The sequence below is a fragment of the Sorex araneus genome, chromosome 6, assembly GCF_027595985.1.
Source record: "Sorex araneus isolate mSorAra2 chromosome 6, mSorAra2.pri, whole genome shotgun sequence".
Lineage (NCBI taxonomy): Eukaryota > Metazoa > Chordata > Mammalia > Eulipotyphla > Soricidae > Sorex > Sorex araneus.
The window spans coordinates 98,550,578-98,578,413 of record NC_073307.1 but is presented as its reverse complement, the minus strand read 5'-3'; the positions used below and the strand labels follow the sequence as shown (position 1 = coordinate 98,578,413).

Sequence of the window (27,836 nt, the reverse complement as noted above, 5' to 3'; positions counted from 1 at the left end):
CAAGACTCTCCGAGGGTGTCTCTCTGTGGATAGCCCAGACCAGAGACCACGCACTCTCCCCCCGGGCAGTCCCACGCGCTGGCCCCACTGGCTGTGCTCTCTGGTCCAGAGAACAGTGTGGGCAGGAAGTGGCCGATGCACACGCTGCTCCCTGGGGAAGTGCTCCCAGGCAAAGCAGAGCGTTCTGGTTCCTTCTCAGCACCTCAGGTTAGGAAGACCCGAGAGATGCGGGGACAGGAGCAGCTGCAGCCCAGGAGGAGGACGCTGGGGAGGTGCGGCTGGCTGGCTGCAGGGGCCCGGGCGTGTCCCTCAGACAACCACCGAAAAATGTTCGAACATTCTCCCCAATGTTCTCCTCGCAGGCGCCCAGACAGTTGGGCTCTGTGGGGGACGGGTGGGCGGGCACTTGCTGGCTTCTGCTCCAGGGTTTGGCAAACACCCTTCCTTCCTTCCTGGGCCGGTAGGCACTGACAGAGCGTGGCCACGCTGCAGGATCCCAGCAAGGCGGGGGGGGGGGGGGGTGGGAACCCAGCTCCGCAGGGGGTCTGATGGGGAAGGACCCAGGACCCCACTCAGAGGTCTTAAGCGGCATGGAGTTCAGCCCTTGGTGCTCCCAGGGCGCCGGGAAGCGCTTCTCAGCTGGATGCTTAGCGGCCCGGAGTCCTCACCTCACTGGGTCATAAGGGTAAGCATCGGGGGTCAGGATGATTGACCCTAGGTGTTCGGGGGTCTCCACAAACACATAATCAGTGATGGCAAATATCCTCACTGCTGTCAGAGGAACACTGGGGTCTTGACCTGAAAATAAAATCCAATAATTCCTGCTGACCTTAGAAGCAGCACATGGTCTGTTGGCCGATGTCCAGCAGCCTCTGTCGCGTCCTGGGTGCGTAATTCTGAGCCGGGGAGGAATGTGAAATCAGAAGTGTTTAACTTGCGGTAGAAAAACACCTTTGCTCTTCGTCATTTCCAGGATGCAGCTAACAGGGCACCAGGCACCCCGAAATGAGCTGAGGATGGAAGGTTGATTCTCTCAGACCTTCATCCTGTGGCAGCCGGGGCTGGGAGTTGGGGGGCGTGACGAGCAAGCAGGAGTAACCCTCGCAGAAAGTGTACATTGAGCCCGTGACAATTCGAACCAGTCGGTTGGAAGTTTAATGTTGGGGCTGAAGTGATAGCACAGCAGGTAGGGCGTTTGCCTTGCATGCAGCCAACCCAAGTTCGACTCCCAGCATCCCACATGGTCTCCCAGCCCCGCCAGGAGTGATTCCTGAGTGCAGAGCCAGGAGTAACCCCGGTGCATTGCCGGGTGTGACCCAAAAACCAAAAAAAAAAAAAAGGAAAGTTTAATGGTGAAGGTTGAAAATAAAAAAAAAAAAAATCAGTACGGGCACAGTCCACAGTCCAGAAATCAATTTGCATGCTGTTTTCATGCGGGCTGTCCAGAGCAGGGAACGTGGGCACCAGGAGAAAGGACATTTATTTTTCATTCCATACATCCATACATTTTCCATTCTTTCAATCCTGACATCCCAGTCCCACGGGGGAGGAATGTGCCCCCCACATCGTGTTCCTTGGGTTTGGTTGCTGGATGAGGGGCCCGGAGCACTGAGCTCTTTTGTTTTGTTTTATTTTTTGGGGTCACACCCGGCGATGCACAGGGGTTACTCCCGGCTCCTGAACTCAGGAATCACTCCTGGCGGTGCTGGGGAGGGGGGGGACTTTAGGGGATGTTGGGAATCGAACCCGGGTCGCCCGCGTTCAAGGCAAAGGCTCTCCCCGCTGTGCTATTGCTCGGGTCTGGGAACTTTGGGGGTGCAGCTGCCCAAGCGGGGAGAGGGGGGCCCGCTTTGCAGCCACTTTGTTCTCCGCTCCCGGGCACCGGGCCGCGGCGGGGTAGCAGCGCGCATGCGCGGGCCGGTCAGGGGCGTGGCCGGTAGGGGGCGTGTCCTGCTCCGGCCCCGCCCCCGGCCCGCTCCATCCGGGCACTGCCGAATTAGCCTCGCGCCGAGACACAACTTTGCCGCGGCCCTGCGAGATCCAGGCGCGCGCGCCGGAGGAAATATAGTCCCTGGCGGCGGGGCGCGCGCGGGGGGTGGCGGGGGGCTCCGGGCGCCGGGCGGGGGCCATGCGCCGGGCCGCGCCCGCAGCCCGGGCACCCGGCGCAACTTGCCGGGCGGCTTGAGGAGTTGGGGCCGCCGGGCCCCCCACGCGCCGGCCCCGGGCTGGGGAGTGGGCGCGTGTGCGTACCCCGGCCCGCCGCGTGCCCCTCGCCCCGCCGGGGCCGCGGCCCGAGTGAGCCCAAGTGCGGCCAAGTGGCGGGATGGAGCTGCAGAGCCGACCCGAGGCGCTCGCCCTGGAGCTGGCGCGCCCCCAGGTAGGCGCGCGGCGGGGGTCCCGGGCGGACGCGAGCCCCGAGCCCCCCTGCCTCTGGGCAGGGTCTCCCACCGTGCTGGGGGCGCGGGGAGTGCGGGCACGCAGAGGAGACCCTCTCCCTGGGCGGGCCACCCGCCCACCCCCGCGCAGTCCTGTCTAGGATTTTTGGGGGGTGTCCCAGGCGGGCTGCGGACCCGAGCGGGGAGCCTGCTCGTCCTCGCGGGGGTGAGGGGTGCCCGGGGGGCCCCTGCCCGCGGCTGCCCGGCGCGCGCGCCCCGGCCCCCGCCCCGCGCGGACCTGCACACTTTGCAAAAGTAGTTTTGGCGATTGTTGCTCGGGCGGCCGGCGCCGGGACATTGCAGGGTGCGCGCGCGCGCGCGCGTGTGTGTGCGCGTGTGTGTGTGTGTGTGAGCGTGTGTGTGTGTGTGTGTGTGTTGGGAGATTAGGACGCGACTTGAATATTTATGAGCTTTGCTCTACACGGACTCGCCGTGTTTACTTGGCTCTTTGTTCCCCCCTCCCCCGGCACACATTCACACTCCTTCACACACGCACCCCGGCCTGCAAACTTGCACGGCTCGGGGCGCGCCGCCGGGTGGCCTCGGCCCCCGCCCCGCCCCGCGAGCTGCCCTGATGCGGCGGCAGCCACAGGTAAGCGGCCCGGCGCGGCACGGCCCGGCGGCGCGCGCGGGACGCGGTCCGGGAACTTGGGGGCGCAGCCGGGGCGCCGGGGTGCGCTCGCCCTCCCCTCCCCTCCCCTCCCCTGCGCCCTGAACCGGCTCCCCCGTGTTTTCCGCAGAACGGAGACCTCAGCAAGCTCCACGAACGGCAGCCCCGGATCGCCGCGCTCAGCGACAAACAAGTAAGCGGGCCCGAGCTGCGCCCCCAAACCCGGCTGGGGGAGGGTCGCCGGGTACTTAGGCAGCTCCCTCGGAAGTGCCGGCCTGGGCGGCACGCACCGGCTCCCCGGAGCCTCCAAGTTACCCGCCCCCCTTTCTTTCCTGGAGAGAAAGAGCCGCTGCTCCGAGGCCGAGGGGGGCTGAGGCCGAGGGGGCCCCCGGGCCCCCCGCAGCCGCTCTTGGTCGGAGCTACCCTTAAAAGGCCACCCGGAGCCCGGCGTCCATTTTGAGGTGGTGGATCTGATTTTGGGACGGGCACCTTCCACTGGGCCGGGCTTCCCGCGGCTGGGGGTACGGCAGGGGGACCCCGAGCCCCGGGGGAGCGAGCCCCGGCGCCAGGCGCAGCCCCTCTGCAGCGCGCCCCTGCGCCCTCTCCCCTCCCGCCTCACTTTTGCTTCCTGGAGCCCGGGGGACCGCAGCTCCGGGGGAACAAAAGAAAGGCGCCCCCGGGACCCCCGCCCCGGCCTGCCCCAACTTTGGTCTTCGGACTCGAGGTGTCGGCGCCGTGCGGGGAGCCCGTCGCGGGCGGGGGCTACGGCTGCCGCCCCCCAGTCCCGGCCCCCCCTAGGTGGCGGGGAGGAAAAGTTGTCCATTGTGACTTAGTTGCGCTGAGCTCAGCGCTCAGGGTTTCAGCACCACGAACAGATGCCGTGGCCCGAGCGCGGCCCCGGCCCCTCCCCCGCCCGCGCCCCTCCCCCCGCCCCTCCCCCCGGGCGCCCCGCGCCCCGCACACGCGCGCCCGCACCTTCTCCAGTCGAGAACTTCGGGCGGCGCAGCCAATGGCCCGCTGGGGGGCAGCGGGGGGGGCAGGGGCGCCCCCTCCCTCGGCCCCGCCCCCCGCCCCCCGCGAGTCCCTCGCACTTGCTCCGGAATGCCGCTGCCGTGGGCACCAAACTTGGCGAGGGCGCGCGCCCCGCGGGCCCCCTCCCCCGTTCCCCTCCCCTGGGCCGGGCTTCAGGTCTGCCCTTCACCCGCCACGCACCCACCCCCCAAAGAACCCCCAAAACTCCTGCTCCAAAGACCCCGTGCCGCCTCCCTGTAGGAATTTGTCGGGGTGTCAGTGTTGGGGGCTGGGCGGAAAGCCGGGCACCCCGAGGACCCCTTCCCCCCACCGGCGTTCATTCTCTTTCAAGTCCTAAAGTTAGAAAGTGGCGGGAGGCGGCCGCACTGGGCCGGGGGTCCCCGAGAGGCCTGGGCAGCGCCGCGCCGAACCCCGCCGACCCCCGGCCCGCGGCGCGCGCCCCCCGTGCGCGAGTGGAAGCTTCCATTCCCCCCGAGGGGGCCTTGCGCGGGGGGGAGGGGACCCGCCGGCATATTACCATTTTGATTGCTTTGACGCCGGTTTTTTTGGAGGGGGAGGGGCTGGCGGACCCTCTGCGCGAGCACAAAGATGCTTCATCCCAGGAGCCGCAGATCCGGTACTTTCTTCCAAGAAGCAAAGGCCGGCGCGGCACAGCGGGCCACAAAAAAGCGCCGCGCACACCCGCGTTCCGGGGGGCTGACGACGAAGCACCCCCTGCAGCCCGCGCGGGTGGGCGCCGAGGGTCGCGACGCCCTTGTCTGCAGTGGCAGATTGCAGGGAGCGCGGCGCGGGGATCCTGCGCCTTGTTGTCGACAATGTATTTCTGTCGCCTGCGCCCTGGCTACAGTTTCACAATTATTTGCGGGAGCGGAGGTTGCTTCCGGTCTGCTTGTAACTATTTGAAGGCTATTTGAATTTCGCCGCTGATGGTCAATGAGTCTCTGTTTATTGTTTGTCCTGCCGGAATGTCCTTGAGGCGGAGAAAACACTTAAAAAAAAAAATCCTGTGTTTCTCCTTGGAGCAGCTCGCGCCCAGAAGTGCTCCCTTTTAAATTGGATCTCAGGCCGAGGAAGGGGGGCCGCGAGAGCACCCCCATCTGCCGGCTTGTGTTTGTAAGGGAAAGAAAGAAAGACCAAGGGGAAACTTTTGTTCCCCGGCCTTTTAAAAGCCGTTTCTCTCTGAAATGACTTAACAATAACGCCCGGGAAGCCGTCAGGGCTGGCGGCCCGGCACTTGCCCTGTTCCGCTGGGCTTGTGTTTCCTTTGTGGCATTTTATGTAACAAGGGCTCGTAAAACGAGCAGGGGAGGGGGCCGGCCGTGGCGGCGCATGCTAATAAAGCGCCTCATCTGCGCCTGGCCTCGGCTCCCCGCGGACACCGAGGGGGCGCCCGGGAAGGAGTTGCCAGGACTTGGCTGAGTTCTAGCGAGGAGTCGGGTGGTTCCGTGCCGGATGGCCGGGATGGGCCGGTGGATTCCGGGCTGCTCCCTGCAGTGCCAGAGGAACCACTGGGGGTAGGACGGTCCCCTCCAGCCCCAGCTCAGGCGGAGAAGGAAGAAGTGGGAGCCTACAGTGTATTTCCAAGTCCGCAAAAAACGAAAGAGTGTTTCTTCTTTTTTTTTTCTGACCACACCCGGGCTGGCAGCTGGCTCCTGGGGAGCGCACACTTGGGGTATCAGGGATCGAATCCCATTTAGCTGCATGCACACCAGCGAGCACATACCCGCTGTGTCATTGCTCCATCCTGGAAGAATGCTTTTGTGCACGTGTGTTTGGGGGAGTCACTCGCTGGCCACTGAGGGGTGCTCTGTGCTGTGCGGCTGGCTGGTGTGGGCCGGGAGGGTGTTTGCACTGGCTGATGGCCAGGAGCATGCTGGGCCGGGAGCCTCGGGGTGCAGCAGGGCAGTGCCGGTGCGTCCCCGGCCATCAGTCACCTGGGGCCCTGGCATTAGGTCAGTTACTTGGAAGCCCGTGCACTGGGCCGAGCTTAAAGATGTCAGGGGGACTCCGGGCTCATATCAGATGAGCAGGTGGTCAGGAGCGTGCAGATGTCACCGGGTTCCCCCACCACCGGGGGCTTAGGGGAAACGTGGGGGCAGGGGGGGAAGTCAGCTTTGGTCTTGGAAAACCAAATTCCATTTAAAAAAAATAAGTGATGGTCATGTGGGGGACCAGGCAGGAGCATGGTGGTCGCCTCCCCAGGGTGGGTGGTCTGGCTGCAGGCTTGCGTTCTGGGGGGCCGGCAGACCCTCTTCTTTAGGGAGACGGGATGTGTGAAGGTGTCCCCGTCTCCGTGAGTCGTGAGTTTGCAGCACAGGAGAGGCAGTAATGTCTCTGTCTGAACGTCAAGCCGGACACTTCCCTGTGCGTAACAGCACCGTAGCGGCGGCTCTGGGTGTCTCAAGCAGAGCCAGCACCCCGGGGGGCTGGCTTAGGGCAAGTCCGGCCTTGTCTGGGCTGGGGAGATGTGTGTGTGTGTGTGTGTGTGCGCACGCGCGTGCATGTATGTGTATGAATGTGGGTGAGTGTGCATGCATGTGTGAATGCATGTACATACATGCATGCAGACATAGTGTAGTTGTATGTGTGAGTGCATGTGTGCAGGGGGAGGGAGAGCCACAGGGGTCAGCCCGGGAGCCCGTGTCCTGTCCCTGATGGACGCTGAAGTCCAACGCGTTTGTTTGTCCTCAAGTGCAGCAGAAAAATCCATCTCCTTGAAAGGTGTTGTCGGTGACACCTGCCTGCACCCTGCCGCTCGGTCACCTCCCTGCCATGGCCACGGCCAGCCTCGCTGGGTGCAGCTCTGGAGGCCTCCCGCAGTGGCACCGCGGGCCGACAGGATGCCCTGGGCCTGGACCTTGCTGGTGTTTTGGTTCCGCGCTGTCTTCCCGCGTTGCTGGTTTCCATCTCTTGGGCTGGAGCAGTTTGGGCCAACCGGGGTTTGATCCTGGGGTAACACCTGAACCCCCGACTCCCGCCGGGAGTGCTCCCTGAACAGGGCCCTGAGCACAGCTGGGTGTGATCCCCCCCAAATGTCATCATCTTAGGCTAGTCGCCCCGATGATCTGTCTGTGTGCGCCTTTCGCACTGTCAGCTCCCTGGACGGGGTGGGGGCTTGGCCCTCCCTGCGACCTGGGGTCCCTGCCCACCTGGCTCTGCTCTGTCTGGGGGATCCCAGCGTGCTCCCCAGCACTGCCGAGCCCTGAGCACTGTGGGGGTGATTTGGAGTACTGAGCTGGGTGTAGCCCCAGAGCACAGCCGGGGGTGCACCCACCTGTACATCGTCCTAACGGTTGGGTGTGCGTGACGGGTTCTGTTCTGACTTCACGTCAGCTGTGTACATTAATGCGACTCTTGATATCTACCATCTAATATAAGACGTTTATCTGGGGTTTATGGAACTGGTTGTGGTTTGGGATTTGGCTGGGAAGCCAGAAGAGATGATTCCTGTGGCCGCTCCAGGCCAGCCCTGCCGAGAAAGGCGGCAGCCAGGCCCCTGGGCTGTTTCTGTGGGTTTAGGGGCAGAGAAAGACCCCGTTGGTGTGTGCGGGGGGCCTCACCCGGTGACAGACTCACGATGACACACGCCTGTCTCCTTCCGTGGCCACCCCCAGTGGAGTCGGGGTCCTTGTGCTGGCGCTGGGGGGCAGTGCCCAGGGGGCCTTTGGGTGCTGGGGGCCTGACCCAGGCGCGTGAGCTCTGCCCCCCCACCCCCCTGGGTGCCCTCCACGAAGGCCGTGGTGGAGAAGGTTCTCGCCTGCTTGCGGGGGCCACTGCACCCCGTGTGCACGGACCCCGACATGCAGTGGCATGTGGCCTGCAGGTGTGAGCACTTGGGCATGAGTCTCCTCACCCTGCCTTTCCCTCGGGGCCCAGGGGCTGCTCTCAGCAATCCCTTCATCTCAGCACTAGTTCCTCAACGTGTCCTTAGCCCGCGCCCCCACGGGCATCCCCCGACATGCCCCCCGCACGCCCAGCCCCGTGTCCCTCAGGGGCATCTGCCAACATGCCCCCCCTGCCCAGCCCCATTACCCTGACGGGCAACCCCGACATGTCCCCCGCACTCCCAGCCCTGCATCCTCACCCCGGTGCAGGAGAGCGTGGGGAGAGGTGATGTCTGTCCGGCCGTCCCGGTGCCCTACCCAGTGGGCAGCACCCCGGGAGCCCCTCCTGGACAAGCACCCTTAGTGGGCTTCAGGCTGCCCACCCCAGGGCCATGCAGGGAGGCTCGGCAGATGCTGTGCAGCTGGCCAGCGGAGCAGCCGCCTGGGCTGTGAAATGGGGAGCCCTGCACCCAGGGGGTCAGGGTGGGGAGTGACCCAGGGGACGGAAGCGAGCTGGTGCTGGGCTCGGGGCAGAAGGGCCACCGTGGGGTGCCACAAGAGTCCTCACTTTCCTGCGTGACCCCGACACCAAGGCCCTTCTGGAACATTCTGTGCAATCCAGGACCTTCTGGAACATTCTGTGCCGCCCATCACCTACCTTGCTGTCATTTCCTGCCTGTCCCCCGTCCTGCCGTCTGGGCACCCACAGACCTTGCCTGGACACAGAGCTGCTGGAGCCGTGGGCTGCCACGCCGTGTCTCGAGTCCACACGGGTCTCCTCGTTTCCCAGAACCCCCAGGTGGGCCGTGGGGGTGGCAGCTGTGGAGGGGAGGCCGGGCCCACCACACGTTAGTGCGAGTCACGTCGGTCTCATCAGTAGCCCCCCCCCCGCCCCCGTACCCCGTCTCCACTGCTGCCCAGTTAAAGTTATTTTATCAGTCAGTTGTGCTGAGCGGGCTCCGACTGTGGATCTAATTATAAACCCGAGGGCCGGCGAGGAGGAAGCGGGGTTCGAGGGAGGGGCGAGGTGGCTCGGGGCACGCTCTCCCTTAATGAGCCTCTTGGAACTGTATCTTAGCGACACATTTATTACATCCTGGCGCGGCCCGCGCTGCCCGGGGAGTTCCCCCTCGCCACCTCCCCACCCCCCGCCCCTGGGCCGGGCCCCTCTCCCGCCGGTGGGCTGGTGGGGGCGGGGACTGGGCATTTTTCTCTGGACATCTTTCCGGGAACGACACTCACTCGAAGATGGCGGAAGTAGGGACATTTGCGAAGCTGTCGTGGGGCCCCGGGGAAGGTTCTAGATGAGGGGAGCGGAGGCAGAGACGCCCATCTGGGCCAGGCCGAACTCTCCCTGCTTCCTGCCGGCAGCCCCTGCACCTGGAGGTGGCCTTGGTGGTCCCTGAGGCCAGAATCCCGCCATCGGGGTGACCCCGTCCTGTTGCTCCCGGCCGAAGGGGGCTTGGTGCTTGCCGCCCTGCGACTCAGCCTTGCCCGTGGCCTCCTTGTGTAGTGACACTCCTCACCCCCCGCCCCTGCCCCCACCCTTCCCCCCCAGGCCCTGTGCTCCCTTCTGGAAGCTTCTCTGCAGCAGAGCTGGACCTCTGGCGGCGGGTGTGGACACTGGGAACCAGCTCCTGAGTCCGGGTCAGCGTGGGGGCCTCCCCGGACTGCATCGAGGTTGGGTCCGTCTGCGGGGCCCACGTTGGTCCCTGCCCCCAGCCTGCCCGGGACCCTCCGGCATGTCTCTCCTCGACTGCCTCTGGGCCTCCTTTCTGCTGCCTCCATCTAGAACCTTCCGGCATATCCCGGCAGCTCTTGGCCCAGCATCTGCCTTCCGGGCCCTTACCAAGGGGCGTTGTCTCGTTTAGCCTGAGTGGGGGCTCTGGGTGCCCAAGGTCAGCACTGCTGACCCCGCTAGTGGAAGCGCAGCCTGCGGGGACAGTGTCGGGCTGAGAGTTGTCCCTCCCTGGCCTCCTGGACACGAAGCGGGCACAGCTCCCAGATGTGCCACAACCGTGGGGCCGGCTCTGCCCGGCGTGTGTCCCTGCATCAGGTCCCTGCCCTTTCCCAGCCCCCCGCACCCGCCCCCAGCCAGCAGAGGCCTCTGGCTTCCTCGGGACTGGACCGGGAGGACGGGACAGTGATGGCGGGTGGCGGTGACCAGTGTTGACCCTGCTGGGTTGGTGCTGGGGGTGGCGGGGACACAGGCCAGGACTGACGGCGTCGGCTCGGGGGGTGACATTGTGGTGGCAGTGGCGACCTCTGGACACTGGCCTGGTGTGGTGCTGCCCGGTCACCCGCCCAGCCCGCTCTGCTGCCCCGACAGGAGCCCGGCAGGTTTGTGACTGCGGCCGACCTTGGCGGCCACCCCGAACCTCCTCAAGGCGGCTTGACGCTCAGCACTCGGCGCTGGGACGCACCCCGGCCCCCCGCGTTCTCGGCTGACCCTCGCTGCCCGGTCAGCTGCCGGAGCGTCGTCCACCCCTGGTGGCCTGCGGGCGAGGCTGAGGTTCCCGGAAGCCAGAACAGAAGCCACGTGGTTTCTGTTCTGGAAGGTTCTTAGCACCCAGAGCGGTCGGACAGCACGTAGGGCGCTTGTCTCGCGGGCGGCGGGCCTGGGTTCGATCCCCAGCATACCCTGAGCGATTGCCAAGTGCAGAGCCAGGAGTGACTGACCCCTGAGCATCACCGGGTGTGGCCCAAAACACAACCCAAAAATGAATATTTTAGAGACCCAAGAGGTGACTCCTAGGAGGGTCGGGGCACTTGCCTTGCATACTCCTGACCCAGGTTCGATCCCCAGCACCGCAGGAAGCCCCGAGCACCACCGGGTGCAGCCCTGGAGGCCCAGTTGGCAAAGCATGACCAGGAGTGACCCCGGGACCCTGAGCATCGCTTTGACCCTTTCCACGCAAGGTTCCACAGGGACTGTCGCGGGCTGAGCATCCCTGACCATCCCGCCACCATGAGCTGTGGGAGCAAGATGAGGTGCAGCGACATCCCCTGTCCCTGATGAGCGGGGGCGCTCAGACCGACAGTGACCCTATGGGCAGGTCCCAGGCCCCACCCCTGGCCCAGGCGTGTGGAGGGCAGGCTCCCCCGGGGTCTGGAGCCCCACGGTGTGAGACCCAGGTCTGGGGAGGTGTTGGCCCGTCCCCGAGCGGGGGACGGAGCTGCTCCTTGTGGGCCCCAGGGTGGCAGTGGTGTAGGGGCTCCGCGTGGAGACCAGGTGCCGCGATGGGGAGAAGGTGTCGTTCGTGGTGACGGGGATGGGGAGTGTGTGCTGGAAAGGGGGTGTGCGATGGCGACGGTGGTTATGGCGTTGGCGCTGGTGCCCGTGGCAGGGAAGGGACGGTGTGAAGGTGGTGGTCATGGGACTGCTGACCGTGAGGTGTCCATGCTGTGAAGGCTGTGATGAAGCTGTGGTGATGGTGGTGGTGACGGTGGGGGTGACGGTGACAGTGGTGGTGGTGACAGTGGTGGTGACGGTGGTGGTGGTGGTGACGGTGTTGGTGGTGGTGATGGTGCTTGTGGTGACAGTGCTAGTGGTGGTGATGGTGGCGACGGTGGTGATGGTGGTGGCGACGGTGTTTGTGGTGGTGATGGTGTTGGTGATGGTGGTGACGGTGGTGACGGTGGTGGTGACGGTGCTTGTGGTGGTGAGGGTGTTGGTGATGGTGGTGACAGTGGTGGTGACGGTGACGGTGGTGGTGACGGTGGTGGTGTGATAGTGGCACGGTGGCTGTGATGGTGGCAGTAAGTTCTCTGGGAATCGCAAGGTGGCCCTGGTGGCTGGGAGGGTGGGGCTTGCTGAGGCCAATGGCGGTGATGGTAGTTGTCCTTCCTTCCTAAAATAGGAACAGGTGGAGGCAATGGTAGGGGCCAGGGGCCCTTTCCAACCTCCTCCTGGTGTGCCTCAGTTTCCCTATCTGTGGTGGGAGAAAGAGCTCTTGTCAGCTCCACCTGCCCCCATGGGCCTTTTGACTCTCACCCTGCTCTCGGAGTCTGTCTGTCCAGGGGCAATGGTGAAGGGGGAGGGTCACGCTGACGGCAGGCAGTGGGCCCTGTCCCTGTGTCACCAGCGGGGAAAGGAGTGGCTGTTCCTTCTATGCAATTTGTTTTACTTTTTTTTTTTCTTTTTTGGTAACACCCGGCGATGCTCAGGGGTTACTCCTGGCTCTACACTCAGGAATTACTCCTGGCGATGCTCAGGGGACCCTATGGGATGCCAGGGATCGAACCCAGGTCAGCCGTGTGCAAGGCAAATGCCCTCCCCGCTGTGCTGTCGCTTCGGCCCCTCTGCAGTTTGTTTTAGGTGGAGTTTGAAAACTCCTTCTCTTGGTGCTTTAAGAGACCGCAGAGCCATCTAGGGGTTGCGGCAGCCTCGTGCCGGCCTGTGCTGGGCTTCTCCGGCCGGTCTTTGGGTGCCGGGGGGGCTCCAGTATCTCCCCGAGCCCCCGAGCGTCCCCGCAGAGGCCTTTTCCCTCCCGTCCTCGGTCACTCGGTGCCCCTCCCCCACCTCCCCGAGTCTCCCAGCGTCGTGATAAAGAATCGTCCTAATGAGCTACTTAGAAACTGAGCATTGATTTCCAGATCCAAATCACAATTAATTTTATTTATTTATTTATTTTTTGGTTTTTGGGTCACACCCGGCGATGCACAGGGGTTACTCCTGGCTCTTCACTCAGGAATTACCCCTGGCGTTGCTCAGGGGACCATATGGGATGCTGGGATTAGAACCCGGGTCGGCCGCGTGCAAGGCAAACGCCCTACCCGCTGTGCTATCGCTCCAGCCCCCCACAATTAATTTTAAATGCCCTCTGTACACTTGGCTACAAATAGTTACCCAAAACACACACACACACACACACATACACACACACACACAATCTGAAATTAATGAAAATCTGCAGCCTTGCAGGACATGGGATGCTGAGGGGCGGGGCGGGAAGCAGGTGCGTGTCCAGGCCCCGCCCCTCCCAGCCATGCCCTGGCGCTGTCCAGCGGGGTGGCCGTGGGGGACAGCGTGTCCATGGCATTGGCGCTGGAGTGACCGGCCGGATTCAGCCCGCCTCCACCCAGGTTCCTCAGAGTCTCTCCACCCGTCCCCTCTCCCTGGGCTCTGGAGCCGCCCGGGTGCTTCCGCCCTTCTCAGGGGTGGGGTCCAGGGGAGCCCCCGAGGGAGCCGCCAGCCCAGGGCTGCCCCTTGCTTGAGTGAGGGCAAGTCCTGAGCTGGGGCAGAGAGACAGCACAGCGGGGAGGGCGTTTGCTTCTACGTGGCCGACGTGGGTTCGATCCCCCGCACCCCATTTGGTCCCCCAAGCCTGACCGGAGTGATTCCTGAGAGTAGAGCCAGGAGTCACCCCTGAGCATTGCCGGGTGTGGACCCCAAAACAAAAATGCTGAGGGGCTAGAGCGATAGTACAGTGGGTGGAGGGGGTGGTGTTTGCCTGACCTGAGTTCAAACCCTGGCATCCCCTAGGGTTCCCTGAGCACCACCAGGAGTGATTCCTGAGTGCAGAGCCAGGAGGAACCCCTGAGCATCCCTGGGATGACCCAAAAAGCGGAAAAACAAAATAAAAGCCCACCCAAAGGGGCTGGAGCGATAGTCCGGCGGGGAGGGCGTTTGCCTTGCACGCAGCCAACCCGGGTTTGAGTCCCAGCATCCCATAGGGTCCCCCGAGCACCGCCAGGAGTAATTCCTGAGTGCAGAGCCAGGAGGAACCTCTGTGCATTGATTGCCAGGTGTGACCCAAAAAGCAAAAAAAAAAAAAAAGCCCACCCAAAATGCTGACAAGCCCTGCCCGCCCCCTCCCTGCTCCTGCCTCTTCCTGCCCCCTCCCTCCCCTCTGCTCCCTCCTCTCTGTCACCCCTACTTGCACCCTGGCTGGTGGAGACTGGCTCCTCAGATGCCCCCACATCCCCCGCCCCATGTCTCCAGTGGCCGCACGGGGCAGGAACAAAGCTCCTGGTCTCTCTCCCATGGCAGAAGGGCTAGTGGGCAGCCGCCTGGCGGGTGGGATGTTTCCATTGGAGTAGTGAAGACAAAGGCAGGAAGACAAACGATGTTACACTTAGTGGCAATTGCTGGAAGAGTGTGTGTGTTGGGGGCAGCTTCCCCGCCTCATGTCGCGTCCAGGAGGGGGCGTCAGGGGTCCTCCGGGAGAGACTCCTGGCTCTGTGCTCAGGTCCCTGGGCTTCTTCCCAGCCTGTGTTTGGAACTTGTGGTGGTTTGGGGGTTGGGGGCCTGGCCTGGAGGGACCGGGGTCTCCAGCCTGCTGGACACTGTGCAGGCAGCAGGTGAGTCCTTTGTGCCCCCTTGGAGGGTCTGACCCAGCTGGACGTTCCCTGTGGGCGCTCCTGCCCGGGCCGGTACTGCCGGTCTCGCCTCTCCGGAGGAGAGACTGGGATTGACGGCGTCTTACATATTTGGGGGTCTCTGAGCTGTGTCCAGGGTCACGCCCAGCTGCTCACACCTGACTAAACAGTGCTCGGGCCTGGCGGTGTGGGGCTGGGGTCCCTGTGGTGCTGGGCACCCGCCCAAGGCCGAGGCGAGTGTTTCTCTGTGGAGGGAAGGCACAGCAGCTTACCGAGGGACCCCCTGACCCGGTTCTCCCTCCTGAGCTCCACCAGGAGCGACTCCCCCCACCCCCAGACAAACCAGGAGAGTCCTGAGCACCGCCTGCGACCCTCAAACCAAAAGCCCAGTCAAACAGCGACTGCGGTCGTGTCTCAGGCTTTGGACCACACCTAGCGGGGCTGGGGGGCACCTGGGTGGGCTGCATGCTGTCTGCGGCCCCCAGGCTGTGGTGCTGGAGTCTGCAGAGACGGGCCATTGTCCCTCAGGGCTGCACGATGGGGCAGTGCCGGGCACATGAGGTCTCTTTCCCTCTGAAGTTTTTTGGTGCCTTTTTTTCCTGGGGGTCACACCCAGCGATGCACAGGGGTTACTCCAGGAATTACTCTTGTGGTGCTCAGGGGACCATATGAGATGCTGGGAATTGAACCCGGGTCGTCCCCGCTGTGCTATCGCTCCAGCCCCTTTCCCCATGAAGTTTGGGCATTAACCGGGACCGGGCCTGGCAGTAAAGCAGAACTGTGCAGCGCCCCCTCCTGGCCCACCGGTGAGTCCGGCTCCGGGGCTTGGCTCAGCACCCGGGACAGCGCCCGTCTGCCTGGGGGCGGCGTCCGAGCTTAGAGACCCGGGTCAGGTCAGGATCCTGCTCTAGGGTAGAGACTCGGGTTCGAGTTCTGCCCAGGGAGGGGAGCAGGGCTTCCTCCTGGCTCTGTGCTCGGGGATCACCCCTGGCCGGGCCGTGGTGGCCGGTCTCAGCGGCGTCCCTGTCCCCTCGCCCTGCAGGGCTGAGTCTTCCCGGTCACTTCGGGCCTCACGGATCCTGCGTCCACCCCGGCACGCGGACAGGGCGGCTGTGTGGCGTCCCCGGCACGGGAGCTGACGCGCTTGTGGGCACTGTCCCTCCTGCTATGTTCCTCTTCTCCCTGGGGACACCTGTGGTGGGCGTTGGAGGCGGGGCTTGGCTGAGGCGCGAGGAAGCCGGGGGGGGGGGGGGGGTGCCGGGGGCAGGTCAGGACGCAGGGAGACGGCGGCCAGTGCTCCGTCAGGTGCATCCTCAGGTGCCGGCTGGTTCCTGCCCCGCCCCACGCAGGGGGCAGTGTCCAGCACAGGCCGGGGCAAGACGGGCGGTGGCCACAGTCGAAGAGACCAGGACCCGGGCTGGCTGGGCCCCGAGAACCAGCCAACAAGTAACTGGGAGAAGCTTCTGGGCCAGCCTGGCCGGGAGGCGCGTCCACCCGCGGGCACTGAGCCCCGAAGGCTCCAGGCGTCTGTCTGTGGCTGGCCGGCGTTGCCGACATCGGGGGGGGGGGGGGTGGTCCTGGGGCCCCCGCAGCCCCGAGGCAGTGGCGGGGGGGGGGGATTTCCTCTTCCCTGTCAGCAGCTTGACCTTGACATGTGAATTAACTCACTTGTTCACACCCAGGGCTGCTGACGGGCCTGAAACGGAGAGTCGCTGTTGGTGTCCGGGGTCTCCTCGGTCAGTGTAGGGCTGCGGCTCTGTGCGCCCTGGCCGTGCCCGGCCCCCTTCCCTGCTCCCAGGGGAAGCCGCCTTTGACTCTCACCGCCCTCCTCTCCCCGCCCAAGTGCCTCTTGCTGTCTGTCCACCGCGTGGTCAGCGGGAAGTCATGTGACGGCAGCGTGGCATGGCATAGCAACAGAGCGCAGAGGCCTTCTCTGCTGCTCTTGACCCCCCGAGCAGTAAGGGCCACCCTCCCCTCCCCGGGGTCTGTCTCCGAGCTTGGGAATTAAAGGTCTGCATGGACGAGAGCGTCCACTCGGGACGCACAGGGGTGGGGGGCCCGGTAGAGGAGCCGTGGCCTCCCAAAGAGGAGGGACCCCACTCCCCGCTCTGAGCCCCAGGACTTGGGGTGCTGCCCAGGGGGGGCCCCATGTTCTGGTGGTCCCTGAGCAGGGCTGGCCCAGGTGAGGGCCTCTGAGGAGCAGTCAGCCAGGCCTCCGGGGATGGCGCCCGTGCATGGGCCCTGCGGTCACTGCTTTCTGGGCGGGCGCTGTTGCTTTGCTGTTCCCTTGGCGTGGGGGGCTCAGGCTGCCTGGTTCTGCACTCGGGGGTCTTTCCCAGCTAGGCTCAGGGACTCCGGGGCGCTGGGGCTGGAACTGGGTCGGCCGCGTGCACACACGCGCGTTAGCCACTGTACGTCTCTCTGGCCCTGTAGTTTTTCTGGTCCAGCCCAGTGGGGTGGCCCCACCCACGGCGGGACTCGGGCCGCAGTGCCCCCCCACATCAGCTGCCACCCTGCGCCCGGCTGGAGGTGTTGGAGGTGCCACTGCCCAGGTGCCGAGAAGAACGCAGTGTCCCTGGAAAGGCGGGTGCAGCCCACGGGTGGGGCGGCCGCGAGCCCAGCAGCCCGGGAAGCAGAGGGCGGCGCAGAGGATCCGGGAAGGGGACAGCTCTCCCCCTCACCCGCCAGCTCCGACGGCTCCTCCCTCCAGACACCTGGGGGGGGGGGCGTTTCCTGGTCAGCTCAGGAGCCTCAGGGTCCGCACAGGTGTTTCATGGTCTAGATTGGTGTTCCGTGGTCCTGGTGCGTTGGTGTGAGACTCGGCTGCTGATAGCTGGGGTCATCACCGGTGTCGCTGCTCACTCAGTGCTCACCTGTTGGAATCAGCATTTTGCATCCCGGTCGCTGAGTTTAGGGCGTCTCCACACAGTCTCTGCTCCGCGCCGCCTCAGCCGCTGCCGTAGGGGCCTTCCCGCCCGGGGGGGACTCCGGTCCCTTCCCACCCACTTCTCCCGCTGCTCCTGCGCCCAGACTCCCGGCGTGCGTGGCTCCGGCTGCTGTGGCCGGCTTCTCCCGTTCTCGCTCTAAGCTTTTCTGCTTGACTCCAGAGCCCTGGAGCTCGGTGACCTGTGAGTTCGAGGGAAGTAGAAACTCCAGAGCGAGACCGAGTCCCGCCTGTGTGCTCGGTCGGGAAGATGACTTTGAGAAGGATGCCGGGGAGGTGGACAGGACGGCGGGCCGGGCGCTCCCTTCCATCCCGGCACCGCGTCCGGTCCCCTGAACCCCACCAGGGCGGGTCCCCGAGTGCAGAGCCAGGAGGAAGCCCTGAGCCCCACCGGCTGTGCGCCAGACAAAACAGGCTTCAAATAAAGGCCCAGAAGTGCCCATGGGCGGCCGGGCCCCGTCGCCTTCCTGCGGCTCTTCCTCTTGGGTTTCTAGAAAGTCTGGCGTGAGCGTCTGTGACTTTCGTGGTTCCAAAGCGCACCAGCAGGGCCGGGAAGCGGGGGCCAGGGGTCGGGCTGGAGGAGGCTCTGGGTTCCACGAGAGACGGCACAAAGGGGCAGCCGGAGCTCCTGCCCTCACCCGCTCTCTCCCCCAGGCTCTGGGCACCATCTCGGCTGTGCCCGGTGTGGGCCTCCCCGTCAGCTCCCTGCAGAGGTTGGCCGGGCACGGAGCGGCAGTGCTACCTCAGGTGAGCCGTGCGCTGCGGGTCTGTCCCCAGCTCCCGGGCACCCAGTGGGGCGGGGGCGGGGCGGGCGGCCTGCCGGGCACCGGGAGGCCCTTCCCCTCCCGCCTTCTCTGCCCCCCCTTCATGCAGCGGCTGCCCAGGGCGGCAGTGAGCAGGTCCTGCCCGTGCTGCAGTGACACCCAGGGCCTGGGGGCATCGCCCAGCCACCCCAGGCAGCCGGGCATGGTTCAGTGCTGGGGGCCACCAGGGATCCACCTCGGGGTCTCGTGCCTGCCAGGCCCAGTGCTCAGAGCTGCGTCTGACCTGGGGTTGCCCTTTTCTTGTTTTGCTTCTGGGGTGCGGAGACCCTGGAGGGGAGGACCGTCTAGGGAGGCGGGAGACCCCCCCACCCCGCCCCCAGCACACACCCCCGGGCCACAGTTCCCATTTCCCCTTCCAGGTCAGACTCTCCCGGTGTGTGAGTCGGCACCCCCATATGCACACACACGCACACTCAGCCTCGCGGTACACGCCTCTGCACGCGTGTGCACACGGCGAAGCAGACACACCCGTGTGCGCAGGAAGAACCCGCAGAGTCGCGCTCTCGCACTCGGGCCCCACCCCTCCCTCTGGCGGGGGGTCTGGCTGGGTCCGCAGGTGCCCCTGGATGGTGGTCACCCCGCCGGCCGCTGTGTCTCTGACCCCTCCCCAGGTTAGGCCAAAGACCCTGATCCCGGACAGCCTCCCCGTGGCGCCGGGCCGGGAGCGGCCCCCCAAGCAGCCCCCGGCGTTCCCCAAGGGCACCGCGGTTGGCGTCAAGAACCCCAGCCCCGCCCTCCCCACCGCCAACAGCACCGCGGGCCATGGCGGGCAGCCCCGGGCCCTCGCCGAGCCCGCGGCCGTCGGCTGTCCCCTGAGCGGCGCGGGGGTGGCCTACGCCATCATCTCCAGCACCCCCAGCAATGCCGGCGCTGTGGCCCCCGGCTCCGCCGTGGCCGTGCTCAGAGAAAGCATCAAAGTGCAGCCGCTTCTCATCAGCAGCGACAGCAAGGTGAGGGGCGGGGCGGGGCGGGGTGGTGGGCGGGGCGGGGCGGACTGAGGGGTGGAGCAGGGCGAGGGTGGGGCTGGAGCGGGCTGAGGGGCGGGGCCAGGCGGAGTGAGGGGCGGGGCGGGCGAGGGGCCGGGGTGAGTGGTGGGCGGGGCCGGGCGAGGGGCGGGGCCGGTGAGGGGTGGGGCCAGAAGGGTGAGGGGCGGGGCGGGGCGGGCGGGAGCCCAGTGGGCATGAGCCCGGGCGCCCACTGGGCACCGCTTGACGCGTCCGTGCAGGATGCGCTTGAGGCAGTGCAAGCCGGGGAGGCGGGAGGGTGTACAGGGCGCTCGCCTTGCACACGCCTAAACCGAGTTCGCTTCCCGGTGCCCCATACCAGGTGAGCACAGAGCCAGGAGTCACCGGGTGTGGCCCTGGGACCGTGGCGGAGGGCCAGAGCGGGGCTGCAGCAAGGACGCTGCCCAGTGAGCCCCCGGCTCTGCAGGGCGGCCCGAGGGGTTTGGTCCGAGCAGGCGGACCAGTGGGACAGAAGAAAGACTCGCTCAGGCTCTTCCCCCCCCTCCCCAGCCCTCCCTCCCCACCTTCCCCTCTGCCCCCCACTGGTGCTCACTGGGAAGTGCCCCTCATGCCCTCCCTCCCCTGCCCTGACCTTACCAGGGACAGCATATTTCTGGGTGTGCTCTCGAGTGCCCCCCTCTGACCGACCGGGAGACCCACCCCTCGGCGGGGGTCTCAGGGCCAAGAGACCCGTCGGGCTGTGGAGCGTGGTTGGGTGGATGGTGCCCGGTGGGGCCGCCCCAGCCCGCGTGTTGTCCTTGAAAGGTGTCTTGTCCCCGGGAATGGAGCCCCGGAGCCTGAGCGCCAAGCTTGCCCGCGGATTCTTCTAGAACTCTCCCCTCGAGGCTCGTGGGAGGGGATTTTTTCCCCTCCGTTTGTTTCTCCTTGGAGTCAGTCTTCCTGCCATGAACGTGAAAAGGGGTATTGGGTTCCTCCGCGTTCTGGGGTGTTAAAGACGTGACGCGGAGAACTGCGTGGAACTTTCTCTCAGGCCGGGGAGCGGGGCTGGATCGTGTTTTCTTTGCTGCCGGAAGCCCCGGTCTTGTGGGAGGGAGGCCCGGCCGACACGGCCAGCGCTGGACAGCTGGCCTCTGCCCGCCCCGGCCAGGAGGACCCTGCGCCAGAGAGAGGCTCCAGGCTCCGGGAGTGCCCGGCCTGCTCCAGCTGATTTCAATTTTTTTTTTTTTTTTTTTTGGCTACAGCCGGCGATGCCCAGGGGTTCCTCCTGGCTCTGCACTCAGGAATCACTTCTGGCGGTGCTCGGGGTACCATGGGGGATGCCGGGGATCGAACCCGGGTCAGCCGCCTGCAGGGAAGACGTCTTCCCCGCTGTGCCCTGCGGCCCCTCCCAGCCCCTGGGGATGGGACAGGGGTCAGCCGGGGCACCATCCCCCTGCCCCAGGCCACCGTCTTGCTGATGCTTCTTGTGGCCACACGGGCCGTTTGGTCAGTCAAGGGACAGCAGGGCCCTCAGCAGAGCTGAGGAGACTGGACTTGTGGTCTGGCACGCACGAGGCCCGGGGCCCTCTCGGCGGTCCCTGGGTCGGGGGTCATCTGCTCTGACCTCCGACCCTTCCGTGGCGCCCGGGGCCCCAGCATCAGGCTCAGAGCCAGTGGCCGTGGGAATGGGTGGGCAGTAGGTGGGCCAGGCGGTGTGGACAGACGGGTGGGCAGGAGGGACCCCGCCTCGGCTCCCTGACCTGAGGGCTCCAGGCCTGAGTCCTCGGCCTCAGTTTCCCTGACTTTGGGCCGGGGACCCAGTGACCCAAGTATTGCCCCGTTGTCAAGGGGGGTGGGGTCTCCGCGGGCAGCTAGGGGCAGGCGGGCGGGTGGCCTCCGCTGAGGGCATGGGGGCGCCGGGCTGCCCCCCCAGCTGTCCCTCGCCTGCAGGTCATCATCCTCCAGCCCCCCGTGCAGACGCAGCCCGAGGGCCCGGCCCAGCCGCGGTCGCCCCCCGAGGAGCCGCCCCAGGGAGCCCCGGACAAGCAGCCCCCGGGCCAGGAGACCCCCGAGGTAGGTGAGCGTGGCGGGTGGGCAGAGCATCTCGGACGCTGAGATGTCTGGGGGGATGTCTGGGGGGGCCTGGCCAGGGCCCCAGCGTGCAGACCGTGCAGGGGCTATAGAATGTTCTGGAGCAGGAGAGTGACCCCGTCGCTGTCCTGTGACTGGCCCAGAGACCCACAGGGCATCGGAACCCACTTCCCCAGCAGCCGCCGCCCCAGCTTGGGCCAGAGACGGTCAGGCCCACTGTGGGGTCTCCCGCACGCCCAGGACCGGCCCCACCCCTGCCCTGGGTGCATGGAGCCCCCTCCCAGCCCAGGCCACCCCACCCCTACCCTCCTGTACCCTCCCAGCCCAGCCTCACCCCTGCCCTCCTGCCCCCTCCTAGCCCAGCCTCACCCCTGCCCTCCTGCCCCCTCCCAGCCCAGCCCAGCCTCACCCCTGCCCTCCTGCACCCTCCCAGCTGAGCCCAGCCTCACCCCTGCACTCCTGCCCCCTCCCAGCCCAGCCCAACCTCACCCCTGCCCTCCTGTCCCCCCAGCCCAGGCTGCTCTCACCCCTGCCCTCCTGCCTTCTCCCAGCCCAGTCTCACCCCTGCCCTCCTGCCCCCTCCCAGCCCAGCCCAGCCTCACCCCTGCCCTCCTGCTCCTTCCCAGCCCAGCCCAGCCTCACCCCTGCTCTCCTGCCCCCTCCCAGCCCAGGCTACCTTCACCCCTGCCCTCCTGTCCCCTCCCAGCCCAGGCCGCCCCACCCCTGCCCTCCTGCCTGGTTCTGCCCGCACCCTTCACATTCTGTGAAGGTTTTCTGGGCAGTTTCGCTTTGTTCTCTCCGAGTCGACTGTTGTGCGTTTATGCCATTAGTCTGATTACACGTATCCACATAATTAGCACGAATGTGTGTAATGGCATCCACAGGACTCACAGCGAGTTCAATGTAAAAGTCCTCAGGAAAGTTTCTTTTAGAAGTGGGCCGGGGGGGTCCCTGGACACTTTCAATAGTACGAGGAGGTGCTTGCCTGGCACGCAGCCAACCCTGGTTCGATTCCCAGCATCCCTAAGTCCCTGAGCACCTCCAGGAGGAATTCCTGTGTGTGGATCCAGGAGGAACCCCTGAGCATTTCTGACTGTGCCCCAACCCCCCAAAAAAAAGTGGGCTGGGGGCCAGGGAGGAGGTGCAGAAGGAAAGACACCGCGTGCATGAGGCGGGTTCAGCTCCCCAGCGCGACGTGAGGCCCCTGGGGCACCTCTGGGTGCAGCCGAAAAAAACCCAAAGAATAACCAGCCCAAACAGAAGGGGGCCGGGGAGGTGGCTCAGTGGTCTGGGCCCCGGTGTGGCCCCCGGCAGAGCTAAGGGGAGTGGGGCTCACAGGCCCGGGGGGTTCGAGCAGCAGGATGGCAGGTACTGATGTGCCCTCTGAGAGCACAACCCTGCCCCGGGGCAGCCCTGATCCAGGGAGATCTAGAAGGTTCCAGAGGGAAGTTTCCCCACAGTCACCGCTCCCTCGCCCGGAACCTTCTGCAGAACCCCCGCCCCGTGTGTTGGGGGGGGGGCGCGGGGTGCTGACGCTTCCGCTTCCCCCCCAGAAACTCGCCTTCATGGTGGCGCTAGGCCTGGTCACGACGGAGCAGCTGGAAGGTGAGGCTCAGGGGGGCCTCAGGGGCCTGCCTGCCCGGAGACGCTGCCCGCTGGACGCAAGCCGGGGCCGCAGGGCGGGGCAGGAAGACTCCGAAACCCTCCCTCCGTGCCTTCCAGAAATCCAGAGCCGGCGGCAGGAGCGCAAGCGGAGGAGCACAGCCAACCCTGCCTACAGCGGCCTCCTGGAGACAGAGGTGCGGCGGGAGGGGCGGCGTGGGAGGGGGCGGCCACTCGAGGGCAGGGCAGGCCGGGAAAGGGGGGGCGGCCACTGTGAAGGCAGGGCTGCCAGGAGTTGGGGGGGGTTGTGGCCTCCTGGGCCAGGCCCTGTGCAGGGGTGCGGGGAGGGGTGCCGGGCCCCAGGGCTGGGGTCTGTGCCGCCTCCCGGGAGCTGGGGAGCAGAGCCCCAAATGGAGTCAGAGGAGAGCGGGGTGAGGTGTCCAGACCCACCAACTGAGCTCCGGGGGTCAGGGAGACGCCCCTCTTCCTGCCGCCAGGACACGGGCCCTGGGGTCACTCCTGGCCGGGCCCCGCAGGGGCGGGCAAGGAGGGCACCCGGGCCCAGCGGCTCTCGCGGGCTTTTCTCTGTCCCTGCAGAGGAAGCGGCTGGCGCCCGGCTACCTCAGCACCCCGCTGCCCCTCACAGCCAGAGGTGAGTGGCGCCCGGTCTCACGCCAGCCCCCGAATGGCTGCAGAAACGGGGCGAGGGCGTGACGGGTCCCAGGTCACCGGCTCCAGCTGCCCCCTGGGGCCCTGGTGTCCATGGGGCTGTGAGGGGCCCACCCTCGCCGCCCGCCCCATGTGGCTGGGGCCAGTGTCGCCTCTGCTAGGCTGCGCCCTCCCCTCCCCGCTGCACCCCGGGCAGCGAGGACCCTGCAGAGAGCACGGCCAGGCTGCGGGGTTGCTTGTTGGATGCAGCAGGGCTGTTCCCACTGAGCGAGGGGAGGGGGGTTCAGGAGAGACCACAGGCCCTCTGCTGGCGGGGGGGCGCGAGCAGAGACGGGACCAGCCCGAGCACTTCGCGGGGAGCCTTCCTGCAGCTCTGCCCGTGGGTTTCTCTGGAGTTTTGCTGTCAGAGTTAGTCTGGGCGTCACCAGGACAGCCGTGCCGCGGGTGTCGCCCTGGCACGGCGTGTGACGTGACGGTGACGGTGACTGCCGGTGTGACGGGTGACCCCCCGCCCCCGTCCTGGGGCCCTCGCGGCACAGGGCCCGTCTTGCCTGCGCCACCTGCGCGGCGCCACTAACGCTCTCCGCCCTTCCTCCCTGTGCCAGCCAATGAGGAGCCCTGCTGGAAGGTAGGTTCCGCCCCGTGGGAGGGGCTGCCCCGGGGGCCTGACCTGGGCAGCCCTGCCCGGCCAGAGGACGCGGCTCCGGGCTCTGCCCGCCTCCTGCCCGGCCCTCTCGGGCCGCGGGTCACCTCAGGACCCGCGTGGCCCCGCCCACTCCCCCGTTCCCGTCCCCAGCTTCGGGCGCTGCTTGCTGGGCTTCCTGATCAGTCTCTGGAGCGGGGCCTGCTGGACTCTGGTCTGCTGGTGCCCGGGCCCCACCCTCTGGCCACCCCCGGGGGCAGCTGCTGCACCCCCACCTCCGGGCCGGCCCCGCGGCCCCAGAGCTGCCGGGAGGGCGGGGCGCAGCTGCCGGACCCCTCCCCGGCCGGCCGCAGACCACCCGCTCCCCCTTCCAGAGTGAACTCGCCCATGACGAGCACTGTGCCGTGTGCAAGCGAGGGGCCGACCTCCAGCCGTGCGGCACCTGCCCGGGGTCCTACCACCTCGGCTGCCTGGAGCCCCCCGTTAAGACGGCGCCCAAGGGGCTGTGGATGTGCCCCAAGTGCCAGCAGAAGGTAGGGGCGGGGCGCTCCTGACGGCACCCCCAGGCCTGTCCGTGACCCCGCCCCGGCCCGCCCACTGACCCCGTCACCCGCAGGCCCTGAAGGACGAGGGCGCGCCCTGGAGCGGGATGCTGGCCGTCGTGCACTCCTATGTCACCCACAAGTCAGGTGAGGCTGGCGGGCGGGCGCGGCCCCTCCCCTGCTGCACGTCCCGGCCGGGGGCCCCCAGAGCCCGGGCGATGCTCACGCCCTCCCCTCGCCCCCTCTCTCCCAGTCAAAGAAGAGGAGAAGCAGAAGCTGCTGCAGAGAGGCGGCGAGCTGCACGCCGAGCGCCAGCAGCTGGAGGCGCGGGACCGGCGCCTGGCCTCGGCCGTGAAGGTGCGGCATGGCCCGGCACGGGGGTCGCCTCTGCCCAGATGGCTGGGCCGAGAGGCCCTGAGGTCACAGGTCCCAGGGGACGGTGATGCCGAGAGAGAGAGAGAGAGAGAGAGAGAGAGAGAGAGAGAGAGAGAGAGAGAGAGAGAGAGAGGGAGGGAGGGAGGGAGGGAGGGAGAGAGACAGAGACAGAGCGCGCAAGCGTGATGAGGCGAGGATTATACGCTCAGAGCGGGTGCGAGGTGGCGGTGAGGGTGATGTGTAGAGACGGTGAGGGTGCCTGTGACAGTGTAGTAGAGTAGAGACAGGGTATGATGGTGTAATAGAGATGGTGGGTGACAGTGATGGTGCCTGTGATGGTGTAGTAGAGACGGGGTGTGACATGACAATGTGACAGGGGAGTAGAGACGGGGTGTGACGGTGACGGTCTGACAGTGTAGTAGAGACAGTGTGTGATGGTGACGGTGATGATGCCTGTGACAGGGTAGTAGAGACGGGTGTGACAGTGACGGTGTGACAGTGTAGTAGAGACAGGGTATGACTGTGACGGGTTAGTAGAGACGGGTGTGATGGTGACAGTGATGGTGCCTGTGACAGTGTAGTAGAGACGGGTGTGACGGTGACGGTGATGGGGTGGCGCTGATCAGTGCTGCTGGTGCTGCTGGTGGCCATGGTTGCAGTCACGTGACGGTGCTGATCTGACGGTGTGGCATAGGTGACAGTGCCCGCGCCGGGTCGTGTGCAGGCGGGGGCGGGGGCTCTGGGTGAATCCCCGCCCCCCCAGGACAGGCTGTGCCCCCGCCCGCCCTGTGGTCTGACAGCCTCTCTCCGGCCCGGCAGGGAGCTGGTGTCCGGCCTCGCTGGCCGCTCCAGCATGAGGGGAGGCGACGCGGGTGGGTGCCCGAGGGGTCGCCCGGCCTCCGCTGAGCTTCTCCTGCGGACAGAGGGCAGTGGAGGCCCGTGGCCTGGTCTGAGTTCTGGCCCGGCGTGGGGTTGGGCCGCTGCGGCCGGCCTTACTGGAGCCCCCTTCCCCCCCAGAAATGCCTGGAGCTCAAGAGCAGCCTGCTGGCCCGGCAGCGGGGGGCCCAGTCCACCCTGGGCCGCCTGCGAGCGCTCCTGCGGCTCATCCGGGGCACCGTGACCAGCGCCAGCGCCGCCCCACTGCTGCCCATGGCCTGGACCAAGCCGGCCGCGCTGCCCGTGCACTCGGCCCTCCAGCACCCCCCGGGCCACAACTGACGCCCCGGAAAGCCACAGGGACGCTCGGCACAAGGCCCGGGGGTCCCGTCCGCCTTAACTCAGAAACGCTGTGAATTCCAGACGCGAACTGCCGCCGGCCGGCCGGGGCGGAGGAGGCGGGCTCGGGGGTCCGGGGAGGGCACCCCCGAGGGAGGGAGCAAGGCCCCCCGGGCCCTGGCCAGAGCTGCAGGCAGCAGTCTGGGCCCCGCCGGTCAGTATTAGGGGCCGCGGCCCCGTCGCTGGAAGGGCTCCTGGGCCGGGCGCCCCGCACCCCTGCACTCGGAGCCTCGCCCCCCCCTCCCCGCACCCCACCCCCACCCCACGTCGCCAGTGCAGACACGAAGCCAAAAACGACCTTTTTCCCTTTTTGTGAGGCGTTGGGTTCCGGGAGGGGCCCGTGGCCGGGGAGGTGGGGGGCCGCTGCTGGCCGTTGCCTGCCCAGAGTGGTCCCTGCGCAGGGGCGAGGGGACCCTCCCCTTCGAGGGGGCATGCTGCCAAACTGGAGGGATCCACTTCCTGTGATCCCGAGACCCCCCCAGAGAGACCAAACCGATCTGTCAAGGGCCCCCCGCGCCCCCCCGCCCCCCCCCCAGCCCCGGCTCCTCAGCCACCAGCAGCCCCAGGACTTAGCACAACAGGATCGTCACGTCCGCCCCCGCCCCGACTCCCCGCATATCACATGGTGCCGAACCGCTTAGAACACGTGTGTGCCGGGGGCTCCTGCCCCACACGCAGACAGGTCAGAGGGAGGAGGCGGCGGGCCCCCCCGCAGCCCCGGGCCCTCCCGCCCTCCTGAGCCGGGAGAAACTGTGCTGTATGATACAGAGCTATTTTAATACACCGACACTGGGTTGAACAAGATTTTTCTATTCTTTTACGGAAGAGCAGAGTGTGCCCGAGCCCTGCCCGCCGCCCGCTCGGCGTCCATGTCTGAGGTTCGTTTCCCGTCTGGTTTGTCTTCTCGGATGGACTGAATTCATTTTCTTTCTTTCTTTTTTTTTTTCCCCCCTTTTTCCAACGTGCTGAGAGGCGAGGAGAGGCCCAGCCCGGGAGGGGCCGCTGCTGACTTCCTCGAGACTCCGTTTTCCGTTGCTTTCTTTCTCCCGAGTGGGCTGGGGCTCGGGGCGGGGAAGGGCCAGCCCGGGCTAGTGAGGTAGAGAGAGTGTTTGTCTTCGCTAAGCTGATGTAGTTTTCCTGCTGTGAGACGCATTAAACTCATGGATGGTTTCAGCCTTGGTGCCTGATTCCTGCCTTCAGCCGGCGGGGGGAGTGTGCAGACCTGGGGCCCCCCAGGGACCCAAGAGCCCGGAGCTGGCCCCCACCCGAGGGAAGGAGAGAGCTTGGAGGTGCCTCCCTCGGAGCACGGCTGCAGACACAGGTGGTCCGGGCGGGGGCACAGCCCAGCTCCCAGGGGTCCTGCATCCGGGGTCCCAGTGGGCCTGGGGCCTGAGCCCCGAGGGGTCCCTCACTGTCACCGCTCTGTGCTCGGCATCTCAGCCCTTCCCTACTCAGCCCCCCTGGATAGAGGGGCCCGGGGACTTCTCTGCAGGGTCACAACGCCAGGGTCCAGCTTCTCCCCAAGGCCACGCCTGGCCCAACTGGACACCCATGATGGACCCTGGCCTCGCCACAGCACACAGGTGCAGGAGACGCAGAAGCCACGGAGAGCCAAAGCTGCCTAGCTCAGGCTGTGCCATTGGAAAGGGGACCCCCAAGTGGCAGGGCCACCTCCGTCCTGCTGAGTCCCCCAGGCCGGCACTGG

At 66.3% G+C, this 27,836-nt stretch overlaps 1 protein-coding gene across 7 annotated transcripts; it reads left to right on the top strand.

Moving 5' to 3' along the window:
- The first annotated feature begins 2,105 nt into the window (after nucleotides 1-2,105).
- On the top strand, nucleotides 2,106-27,299 carry PHF21B (PHD finger protein 21B). Of its 7 annotated transcripts, none has more exons than XM_055141664.1 (13): nucleotides 2,106-2,377; nucleotides 3,176-3,238; nucleotides 17,821-17,913; nucleotides 18,602-18,940; nucleotides 20,885-21,007; nucleotides 22,579-22,630; nucleotides 22,748-22,824; nucleotides 23,225-23,279; nucleotides 23,902-23,924; nucleotides 24,314-24,472; nucleotides 24,556-24,628; nucleotides 24,735-24,838; nucleotides 25,874-27,299. In XM_055141664.1, exons 1-13 carry the CDS (start codon nucleotides 2,324-2,326, stop codon nucleotides 26,072-26,074), a joined length of 1,416 nt encoding a protein of 471 aa, XP_054997639.1. In that variant the 5' UTR covers nucleotides 2,106-2,323; the 3' UTR covers nucleotides 26,075-27,299. The 7 variants fall into 7 exon arrangements, 4 of the variants coding, with proteins under 4 accessions (XP_054997639.1, XP_054997642.1, XP_054997640.1 ...); XM_055141666.1 differs by lacking the exon at nucleotides 2,106-2,377 and adding an exon at nucleotides 2,665-3,027; XR_008630660.1 differs by lacking the exon at nucleotides 25,874-27,299 and having other exon boundaries at nucleotides 23,902-24,472; nucleotides 24,735-24,799.
- The last annotated feature ends 537 nt before the right edge of the window (nucleotides 27,300-27,836 follow it).